The sequence below is a fragment of the Orbicella faveolata genome, unplaced genomic scaffold (genome assembly GCF_042242905.1).
Source record: "Orbicella faveolata isolate gen_17 unplaced genomic scaffold, um_ofav_v1 contig_36, whole genome shotgun sequence".
NCBI lineage: Eukaryota > Metazoa > Cnidaria > Anthozoa > Scleractinia > Merulinidae > Orbicella > Orbicella faveolata.
In genome coordinates this window covers 1,036,356-1,047,994 of record NW_028301565.1, presented here as the reverse complement: position 1 = coordinate 1,047,994, position 11,639 = coordinate 1,036,356, and the positions used below count along the sequence as shown (strand labels likewise).

General features: G+C 38.6%; 1 protein-coding gene across 1 annotated transcript; it reads right to left on the bottom strand.

Moving 5' to 3' along the window:
• Nucleotides 1-4,607: 4,607 nt before the first annotated feature.
• LOC110064578 (histone H3, embryonic-like) lies at nt 4,608-9,303 on the bottom strand. The gene is made up of 5 exons (XM_020771644.2): nt 9,021-9,303; nt 8,025-8,125; nt 6,667-6,744; nt 5,802-5,839; nt 4,608-5,253 (listed from the first exon to the last, which is right to left on the bottom strand). Exons 1-5 carry the CDS (start codon nt 9,286-9,288, stop codon nt 5,157-5,159), a joined length of 582 nt encoding a protein of 193 aa, XP_020627303.2. The 5' UTR covers nt 9,289-9,303; the 3' UTR covers nt 4,608-5,156.
• Nucleotides 9,304-11,639: the final 2,336 nt, after the last annotated feature.

Genomic DNA, 11,639 nt, shown 5'->3' with positions numbered 1-11,639 from the left:
TTTCGACATCAATAACGGCGTCACTGACTCAGCAACGACCTTTGACCGAGATGGTTTATTTCTCAGAAGTTTCTTTGATTTAACTTAAGTCTAAATGTTAGGTATAGGTAAATTTTCGATTTATTTTTCCATCTGAAAGGTGACAGGCTCGTACTTTGTGGCGTAGCTGTATAACTGATTCTTTTCAACAAACTTTAAGGCCACGTATCACTTTAATAGCTGTAAGACGTCTGCGTACAAACGTGAGGAAACTTAAGGACAACACTGTCCCCTCACAATGAATTAGTTAGAATGCATACCTGAAGAATTCATATATTTGTTTCCCTTTTCAACTGACCCATAACTGCAGTCCTTTTTAGGTGAAATGTAGATAAACAGGCATCCACGGATGGTGAAGAAATTTATGTTATGCAGGTAAACGACACCTCGCCTGAAATACCACACAAAATTCGATATGGGTTCTTTTTTATTGATGCTCATGTTAGCCACGGAACTAATTCATAAAAACAGCCAATATATACACAATAACAACAAGGAATTAACGTGTTATTCGGTTCACCCTCCGCCTCCGCTTCCCTCCCCCCACCTCCCCCGGTCCCCCACCCACGCGACTCTCGGCCTCTCAGCCTTTCAGTTCTATGAGCGCTCTTATCTGAAACTTATTAGGCAAAAGTCCTTACGTTAAATGTCGCCGAGCTCAAATGTGAGATAAAAGATAGTTAGGGCGGCGGTTTCAGTTTTCTATTTTCTTCTTCACCCGATAAAGTCGTCCTCCACGAGATTTGTGCCCCTTTACCCTTGTGATGCCATTTAAAATCCTCTAAATTATTTTTAATTTATCGGAAACAAGCTAATTTTAGCAATTAAATGGACCTTTTATGTTATGGTTTCATCGCAAATAACTGAGCTTAAAACTTCAGTCGACGTGCCAAGTGGTTTTCCGTAAGCTTCTGTCACGTGTGTTGAAATTTGGGCGAGTTTAAGGCAATGAGGTATACAGGTGTTTGTTCAACCCTTCAGTACAATTACTGAGATTTATCAACTGTCGAGCACAGTGTTTGGGCTAACCTGAACGCTATTGTAAGGGTAAGCGTTGTGCCATTTCGTCATTTCATGTTTTAAAAACGCCCTTGAAAATTTGTTTGCTGGTTCACATGGCTTGGAATGTTTCTTTTTTACTTTTTTTTCTTATTTAACGTCAGTCCGCTTAAGGACAACTTGTAGAGCGTGGAATAACTTTTTTTATATAAAGTTTCTTTTACGGTGTTCTGCGGTTCAGGAAGAAGCCCTGAGCGGTATGCCCTCAGCAGTTCTTCAGAATAATGAATAATACAAATGCTCTTAGCTTTCGGATTTCCGAGCCGTGCTGGTTGGAAAGATAACTTAAAAAATATATTTTAGCAGTCACTTTCCACTCTGACTGCGGATATGTCCCAGATCTCACGGCACGCTATATTTCGTTATGAATGCAGAAAGGGTAACGAAACTCGAAAGATTGTGTTTGCTTTCCACTTTCTCCCATTTTGGCGACAGGGATTGCTGATTCTACAGGGATTGCTTATTTCCTCTGGTACAATTCCAAAATGATTCGATATAAAAAGGTATTAGCTGTAAGAGAATATCATTTAATGAAATATTAAGCGGTTGAGAAGACGAGGGCAACGCCTTCCTTGACAACTACAGAAACGCCGGCAAGAAAGATGCGCCGACACTCCGGGACTGAGTGTGTGACGTCATCCACCCAGGTCCCGGTTGATCAGGTGTTGATTCATTTCGTCGTCGGGGAAGTGAGGTTTGCCTAATCGCAGGTGAACGTCAATTCCCGCCTTTTTTTCCACGCATTTTTAAAAAGCGGTGACCTCCGCTGCCCTCATTCGCCCAGTAATGTTATCAACAGTAGACTCCAGTCTATCTTGGTCTTATCATAAATAATGTAATTGATTTAGCCATTTTTTCCCCAAGCAACGTTCAGTAATTCATTTCGTATTTATATCTATTGTTGAAGCGACCTTTGGGGAAATTAGCCGATCACTCCAACACTCTTTGTTTGGTTGCTTCTCTTTTTATTCCCACTATTGATGACTTGGGTACAATACTCACAACGTTCTCTTACTTGTTGCTCTTGACTGGTTACAGCAATTACTACAACTACAAGGAGCTAACTCGTCACGTTCCTTTTAAAGGGACAACCACGTCATCCATCAAATCAATGTCAATCTGTCAATTAGGCTAACGTAATGTCATGCGCAGTTCGAATAAGGTTCTATTGCGACTGCGCACCAAGCTACTTAGCATATTTTCCTTCGAGGTTATCGAGGTTGACTAAAACGTTTTCTACCTTGATTTTAACCGACTATCCTTGAGTGGTTGACCTAAATAAGGTAACGTGAACAATATAAAAGCTACAATCTTCGTTCTTACCGATTAAAAGTTTAGGATAACACTAAGTTAAAAGATAAAAGTTGTTGTTAAATATTTCAGTCAACATAAGTGTTACAAGAAATAGGTTTGCAAACTCCCAGCTTCGTGGGCGGGATTTCCAGTTAAAACTATCCATCTCATTAACTGGACGTGCTCTTGGTACAAACATCCTTTAGTGAGGTGCCGCTGCTATTGTTAGGAATCTTTTCTTTATTTGGGTAGAAGTGTAAATTAGGAATAAATTAATTTAAACATCGTTATCAAACTCCTTGAAAAGGTCAGTAAAAAGGGCAAGGTTTGACTGAAAAATTGGACAGGAGACTGAAAATAAGTTAAGGAGTCTAACGCGACTAATTCCAAAAAGAGCGCTTCCAAAATCCAGATTTCAATTTTTACTTCATTTTCTCGATCGACACCCGCGAGTAAACAAACGAGTTGCTGGACAACGCAGCTAAACCGAAAACATGCAGTGCAGCAACGGTGCTCGCAGAACATGAATGTACCAAGGCATCCTACCAAGAATTGGCTACAAATTATTGGAGTAGACACTACATTTCAAAATAGTTAGTTTACATGGCACCATTTCCAGTTTAACAACGGTCAAGTAATTTACACATATTTCACTGAAGAACTAGTTCCTAGGAAACGCAGCACCTGCAACATTTTTTAAACACATAAAATATTCCAATATTATATTTCGAATGACCCAACACCTATTTCTCAAAACATTACCATTAACTTTTTGCCCATTATTACAACGAATAAATATGGTTGGGAATTTATACCTTGCTTGCATTTTTATTGTTTTACATATTCTCCCTCCTTACATTGAGCTAGTCCCTAGCTCACAATGAGGTAATAGAATGCAAGCAAGATAACATGACAATACCATAACAAGAAAAATGTCCTCACGAACCCGACACCGAAACAATTTTTTTGTTTGTTTGTTTGTTTGTTTGTTTTTTTTGTTTTTGATATAGATATAGATATTTGGAAACGCCGAAAACCACAAAGGATGTATCATGTATTCCCTGGTATAATAGAAGAGTAGCGAGAGAAAGATAACATAGAAGGGAATAAACTATCAATAATGAGTTTGACGGAACTCCGCCCAACCCGCAGGTGGAGAAGGGGCTGGAGGATCTAAAAACAACCTATCAGAATCGGCAGGAGACAGGAAAGCATTGTCCTGTAGTATCCCAAAATAGTCTAAATAGTCATCATGGGAAGGAGGGGGAGGCGGAGGGGGGGGGGGGGGGGATAAGAAAAGAAATCGAATCGAAATGGATAACTTCCATGAGGAATGTCGTCTGAGTGGTTGTAAGAAGAAATAAACCTTCGACAGTGGGGGCACGTATCGTGTAAATTGGTACGTGAAGAATACTGAAAGGACGTCAGGAGACATTCCTCATGGATAAACTGAAAACAACAAGGTAACCTCTTGGAAGGGTACTCGCTTGGAGAGTTGAGGCAGATGAAACAACATCTTTGAAGGAAACGCTCCAACCGAGCACGAGAACGCAGGGGACGAAAACGCGGGCGACAACGCCGACGTGGCATAAGGTTAGTGATGTTCGGATATCCTTCTAAAAAAAGAAAGAATATAATAGCTAAGAAGAATAAGTAATTACTTGCGATACGTATATAGGTATTCCGTCGGTTTACTAGGTCGGTCCTATTGTAACCACGAGTAGTACGGTATCGCCCCTCAGTGAATAAGACAAACCTAGAGGCAAACCGTATTATAATTCACAAGGGTTTCCCCACACTGTAAATAATTCGGCGTTAATACTATCATAAACATAATCTAGCTTGTCTCTTAGTTGTCGGATTAACGGAGTTCCACTGTAATTTCCGCTGCGACTTGCTATTTTTATCAAATAACACGCTAAACAGCCAAATACCACAAGTATCGTAAAATTCCGATGTCCCAAGAAATCAAGCACCAAAACTTCTGATGCAAATTACCTCTCGCTCTCCCATTAGTTCCCTTCTCTTTAGCCTCTTTTCTGTCTCCCGTTTAGTTTCCTTTGATGTTTCACACCCTTGTTTAGAGAGCTTTACTACTTCTATGTGATCTGTTATCAAGATCAAAAAAACTCAATCACTTTTAAACAAAGGTGCTCCAAAAGCGCACTCGCCTTCAATGAAAATTAAACAACGACAACGACAACGACAACAACGAGTAATCTGTACAGTTTCAGCTTTATTTGTACAAATGAAATCCAAATACGAGTTATGTTCACAATAAAAACCAATTGGATAAATGCATCATAACTTAAGGCCCGAAAACTACGAAAATGGAAACAACAACAGCAAAGTGAAATGCAATCCAAAGAGGTAGACTTAATCAAAGAAATTAAAATATAGACTGTATTTCACAATAAATATTAATACAAGATGCAAGGAAGCAAATATAAGTGAAGCCTTGAATAATCAATACATTAACATAAATTGAAAAAAAAAATCCTGGCACTCAGTGCATGGAACAAATTTCCATTCCATTCACAGATGTACGTAAGTTAAAAATTGTTTGTTCAAATGCTTTAAATACATGACCATGATGCAACTTTTAAAATGTTTGTGTCTTAAAAATACTTTCACCTTTAGCGATAATTGCATACAAAATTAAGGCCTCTAAAAGTTGATAAAGGGTCATAAAAATACGTCTTGAGATAAACTAAATGTTCTCTTCCAAAACTAAGCTACAAAGCAGTGAAAGGTTTGTTTTCTTATCAGCCAAGACCATCATGTCTTCCTCGGATCCGCCTGGCTAGCTGCATATCTCTGGGCATAACAGTCACTCGTTTGGCGTGGATTGCACATAAATTGCTGTAAAAACAAAACAAAGACAAAGAGAACAACAACAACAACAACAGTCATTTGATCTATTACAAAACTGGGATTTAAAATACATACGTGTAGATAAAAAATATAAATACAAGAAGAAAATTGGAAGTGTTCTAAAGTTTACACAAACAGTTTGTGAAACCAAAGAAATGACATCAAAATAACAACAAAATGCAGTTTCATCATAACAGCCACCTTGTTAACATGCCAACAGACAACTACATGGTCAATAGGAGCATGCATCATGAATTGCAATTTTAGAAATAAAAATGTAATAAAATAGATGAAATCATAATTACATAAAGAAGGAAAGATACTTCATAACATCTTGAGCAAACTTCATTTCAATTACTACTATGCACCATTTCTTTTAAATTTGTCTTGTACAGTTACATGCAAAGAAAAGCCCTTTGCAACACCCAATTTGTGCAAAACGGAACCCAGGCATGTATTGCACAACATGAAAAAGTAACACACAACAACAAAACGTTGATATTAAATGTGGAAGACGCAAACAAGTAGAATGGTACGCATCCTCAAAAAGTCTAACAAGGAATGCTTCAGCTGCCTGAAAAAGCAGAAAAGAAAAATTATTTTTAATTATCATTAATTTGCAAATTATTAACTTCTCTCCATGGTCAATCCAAAGATAAGCAGGCACACAAGAATGAAAAAAATATGATCACTAGGCTTTAACTCCCAGATGCATCTAGTACTTAAAATGTAAATGATATGTATAAAGACCTGCGAGAAGAATATAAATGATGGAACTGAGACAAAAGGGATGCCTAAGTAATTAATTAACTGATAGTATCGGTTGATATAGAAAAACAAGACTCACAGACAAAATTTCCAATGCAATACTTTATATGTATACACTGTACTCAATGCAGGGAACCTACTAAATCCTGAGATTAAATTTTGAGGAACTAACATACAGTGTTCCAGATAGGTGAAGGGTCTCAGATCAAAAACCCAACAAGATCAGCTACATGATCTGACAAATCAATACACAAGTGGGAGCAGTGGGAATTGACCCATAGGAATCTGCCGTGAAAACTTATCCGCAACCCTGAACATACAGTATGTGCAATGATGTGTCATTTAGCATTTAATGCAGCCATGAACGTCTTTGGTACACTCTAAGGGTGCGTTCCTTTGGGGTGATCTGGATCAGGATCAGTGATCCAAGATCACTCAGATCATAGTTTATCAAAGGAACCAATGAATCCGTGACCAGAGTGGATTCGTCGGTTCCTTTGATGCACCATGATCCAAGTGATCTTGGATCACTGATCCTGATCCAGATCATCCCAAAGAAACACACCCTAAATGGTACATGGTAATAATAGATTAACAAGCTGTCGTAATGTAACTAGTTTAAAAATTCCTAACCTCCTGGAGTGCTGACAATGCTGGGACTTGCCACCTTAATTCTTCCCGATGGTAAAATTTATCAGCAATTTCCCGCACCTAAAATGTACTTAAGACGTCAATCAAAAAATTTCCCAGCACTGCATGTAAACAGGTAAATAAAATCAAATTATGAACCCTCAAAATTACATTTAAGAGCACATAAAACACACGGCCATGCAGATGGAGAAACTTTGTTCTAGCCTTGTAGGAATATAATTTGACTAACTGCAAAGGCACCCCTTAACAGTGTACATCAAAATGTGCTGATCCACATGTTTGCACAGGGAGCTTCCTCTCATTGCCGGATCTTGAACATACATTGTGCAACAAAATAGCTCAGGAGTACATGCAGATCTCACAGCAAACTGTTTGTATTTAATTTCCATTCAGCATTCAACACTTGTAGCTTAATCTTATTTTCTTGAACTACATGTAGCACTTGCACTTCATCGAGTGCTCTCTATCATTTAAACAACTAATTTGAGTACAAAATTCAGAATAAGTTCCCCGTCCCTCAAATAAAGGCCTTCTCCCAAATTCAGGACAAAATACTCCCAAAAAGTTGAAAAAACAGTTAGTGATGTAAAAACATGAGAGAAAGTCTATAAAGAAGACTCTGCAAAGAGCAGTTTGTTTTTTAGACCTGGTAAATCTGAGACCTGAGCTAGGGGAACTGTTGGCTTGTTTGCATTACCATTTACATGTACGTAATTAAAGTTTATCTCCTGCATAGCCAAGAAAATGAGTTTCTGACATTTATTTGCACCTTTGCTTGATTAAGCACACTCTCCCCAATTAAGCACCAACTCCCCCCTCTTGAATTTGTCATAAGCCTTTGAGGAAATTCAGGGATTTTATTGATGTTTTCAGCAAGAAGGCAACTGAATTTCACGGTAACGTAAAAAGGTAGTCCTGCTAGTCCATTGCAGGGTTACCCCCAGCATTAAGTTCACCAGTACCCATTTATACACCTGGTTAGAGAGAGGCACTGTTAGAGTAAAATGTCTTGCCCAAGTACACAACACAATGTCCCCGGCCAGGGCTCGAACCCAGACCGCTTGATCCGGAGATGAGCGCACTAACCATGAGGCCACCGCACCTCCCAACTGAATTTCACAGGTGGGCAAAATTGTCCTCACCGCCAGTCAATTTGCTGAATTAAATTGCTAAGTTATTTCGAAGTTAACTAAATAAAATGAGAAAAAACATTAAGCGTAGCTACTAGCACACCAGATAATCAGACAGCAATAGGATGGTTTGATACAAATTCAATGAATGGAAAAATTGTCATGAACCTACATTGCACATGTATGTAATAGCAGGAAAATCAAACTTACCACCCTCATGAAAGGAGCCTTTCTAAGTAATAAATGAGTTGTCTTTTGGTAATGTCTTATCTCCATTAGTGCCCTAGTTCCTGGTCGAAATCTTCTTTTTTCTACGGAAAAATTACCATTATGTGAACTGAATACATATAGCTCTGGTTTCTGTAAAATCCCTTTGTTTCAAAGAGGAAACTCACCAATTTCTGAAATGAACATCAAGTCAAGTTACCAAATTGTTTTTTTACCAAAATCATAAATTTGTAACATCAAATGATTTACAGAATTTAACAAATACAATCACTTTTTGTACAATATCCCAGTTTGCTCTTCAATATGTAAGAAAAATCCTCTCCATGAAGAACCCACCGAAGAATAATTTCCCGCGAAAAGTAGACTATTGTTTCTTAAATAAAATTATGCAGATCATCTACATTTGTAGTAGAAACAATTACTTGTAATAAATCGCAGAGAGACATAGGATTTTATTAAATAGTCTTTTGGACAACGAAAGCTACATCGACAATCATTCTAATGGGAAGGTTAAAACTTAAACTTAGCTTTACATTAGCTTGTTATAAAGTACGCGCAAGTCGAAGTTTTTGGGTTTCCAGAATATGATCGAGCTACACAAGACTATGATACATTGAATCGTCCACCAAGCGGAACAGAGAACAGTTTTTGAAAACTCGGTAGTTCGAAAAATCAGCACAAATTTCGGTCATATTTTTGCGCAGGGAGCAAACATTTCCTTCGAATGATCAAGAGGTTCGAATATAGAGTTCGAAAAATCGGTTCTTCCTTCCACTTGTAGCAGCATAGCTTAACGTCAGCTCATACGAGCTTTCAATAATAAGTTTACAGTTGCAAACTATCATCTTTAATAACTAGTGTCCTATATCGAGAGGCAAGCCAGAAAAGCACTTTCGATTTAACACCTAAACATGATTCTAACACACATGTACGTCTACTGTAAGAACACCCTGAATAACCTAGCTTGAGCTAACTCACTTCGTTCAACACTCTCTCCGCCGGCTGCCGATCCTGGCCTTTTCGGGCTGCTGTATATTACCTCAGACGAAGGCGTACTACGTTTCCGTGGACCTGAAGACTTTCTTTTATCCTTGGGCGTTTTATCAACCACATTTCGAACCATGATTTTAAACGTTTGCGGGGAACTCGCCACAGAAAACGGCTTGGGTCCGCTTGGGTCGCTTGGCACCTGGGCACGCGGGCACTCCTTGGTCAGCAGATGCATGATAATCATATAACTTTTCATTTAAACGTAATGGAATATCTCACCTGCAAGAGAGCGATCATAAGTCAAGCTGAGTTACCCGAGTGACAATTACAATGTAATTTGAGTTTCTACGTCTATTAGTTTTTGACATACTATCGAAACAGGCAGAGTGTTTTTTCGGAGACGCGCGAAACAGTTGCCGTTCGTGTAACGTCAGGTTCACGGCGACTGTTGAAAGGCTGAATTGTCACTTGCTAGACAACTTGTCGCAATGAGACTAGCGCGTGTGGGAGATGGTTTACTAATCGAATAAAGTCAGAGATCACGGAAAATCAGCTGTGATTGACGATAATCAAACGTAAACTGAAATACAATGCAGTGAATAAACTAATTACTAGAGAATAGAAGATTACAAGATGACAAGAGTCACGAAACAATAATAGCAAACATTCCAATCATAACTGCGGTGTGACAATACTTCCAGTCAAACTTCTCAGTGAAGACACAATTAAAATCATCAGTGATCCCAAGCAGATACACATACTGCTAACTGTCCTAATACAATAAATGATGACACTCTAAAATCTTGAAAGCAATAAAATTGCACGATGTAATAAAAACGTGCTTGCGTGAGCGCCACTGAAAGCGATGTGGGAATTTACTAGCAAGGAAAGGACCTTCAACTTGAATTACCAGAGATTCTTATAAGAAGCTGCTAAATAGAAACCTAAGCTAGGGGGAGTATGAACTATAAAGATCTATCACTAAGATAAGATGAAATAAAAACTTTAAAAACTGGGGCTCTACCACGTGTTGGACTTAGGACAATAGGCTGTTGTATGAAAACCGAAGGCACAAAGATGGGTCAAATATGGCTGTTGTATAAGAACCGAAGACACAATTAAAATCATCAGTGATCCCGAGCAGATACACATACTGCTAACTGTCCTAATACAATAAATGATAACACTCTAAAATCTTGAAAGCAATAAAATTGCACGATTCGATAAAAACGTGCTTGCGTGAGCACCACTGAAAGCGGTGTGGGAATTTACTAGCAAGGAAAGGACTCTTAACTCGGATTACCAGAGATTCTTATAGGAAGCTGCTGAATAGAAATCTAAGCTAGGGGGAGTATGAACTATAAAGATCTATCACTAAAACAAGATGAAACTGGGGCTCTGCCACGTGTTGGACTTAAAACAATACGCTGTTGTATAAAAACCGAGAGTAAAGGTACTTAAGGTTAAAATACGTCCAAACTTAAAACTTATACCAAAAAACAAGCATAGAAAATAGTTTGTACTTACACATCGGTTCCCGCTTGCACTCTAAGTAGTCAAGGGTAGCTTACTGTGGACGATAAGAAACTTGAACTACTGGCGGGAATATGCCGCTATCTATATACGTCAACAAATTGGCGAATCAGAAAGAATCAACATTACTCACTAGAGAAGCCTCGATATAGTGCTCATTACAAGTATGTCAGCAGGCCATGTGAGCTCGGCTTTCCGCTGGATCTTTCAGTCGTCGTACGCTTCGCTATTATGTGCGCTCAGCGTTAGATTTTGGTGAATTTAAACGCTTCGATGGTAGCATTTATCGAAATCTGAGGGAATTGCCCTTGTCTATTAACACGACTTGGTTTTGGGATGTTAACCATGGAAACAGCTACATTTTGATTGCATTTGTTGCCCGGGGGGGCTACTCCCTTATATGGGCTATATAGTTATGTGCAGCCCCAAAGGGTATGGTTTTTCAGCTGTTTTGGTCATATATAGGGTATCGATTTTTGGCTGATTTTGGCCATTTTGGTCATAAATAGGGTATGGTTTTTGCACTCTAGCCTTGATATGGGTATGTTTTTAAAAAGAAGCCACTTTTTCGTTACTATCGAAAAGAAAATCTACAAAAGTCCTTCACAAATTATGTTTACGGTAATTTAACATTAGTCTGAGCTAGGGAACTTATTATAACACAGGTCTAAAACAGGGCTTTGATTTAAGGGTTAGGTCATAAATAGGGTAGGGAATATCACAGATTTTGGTCATAAATAGGGTAAGGGTTTTGGGAAGTGGGCCGCACACCCCCACCTGATTTTTCTGGGAGTACCCCTCCCCCGGGATTTGTTGATTAGTTCCAGTCACGACAGATAGCTCAGTCTTTATCCGGTCGAAATTTTATTGTTTGGAATCGGAGGAAAAGTACTCTGAAGGCAAGATCCAAAAGTCTACATTATTCATCAGGGGAAATACTCCAGTTAGTCGCACGGAGCTTGTTTACGATAAACGAGCACGCGATTGGAAATGCTAGCTTAAATTTGTGCTTCCAGCTTAGAATAATGTACGTAATTCAAATATTCTATGAAACTTGTGAATCTACAGAAACTG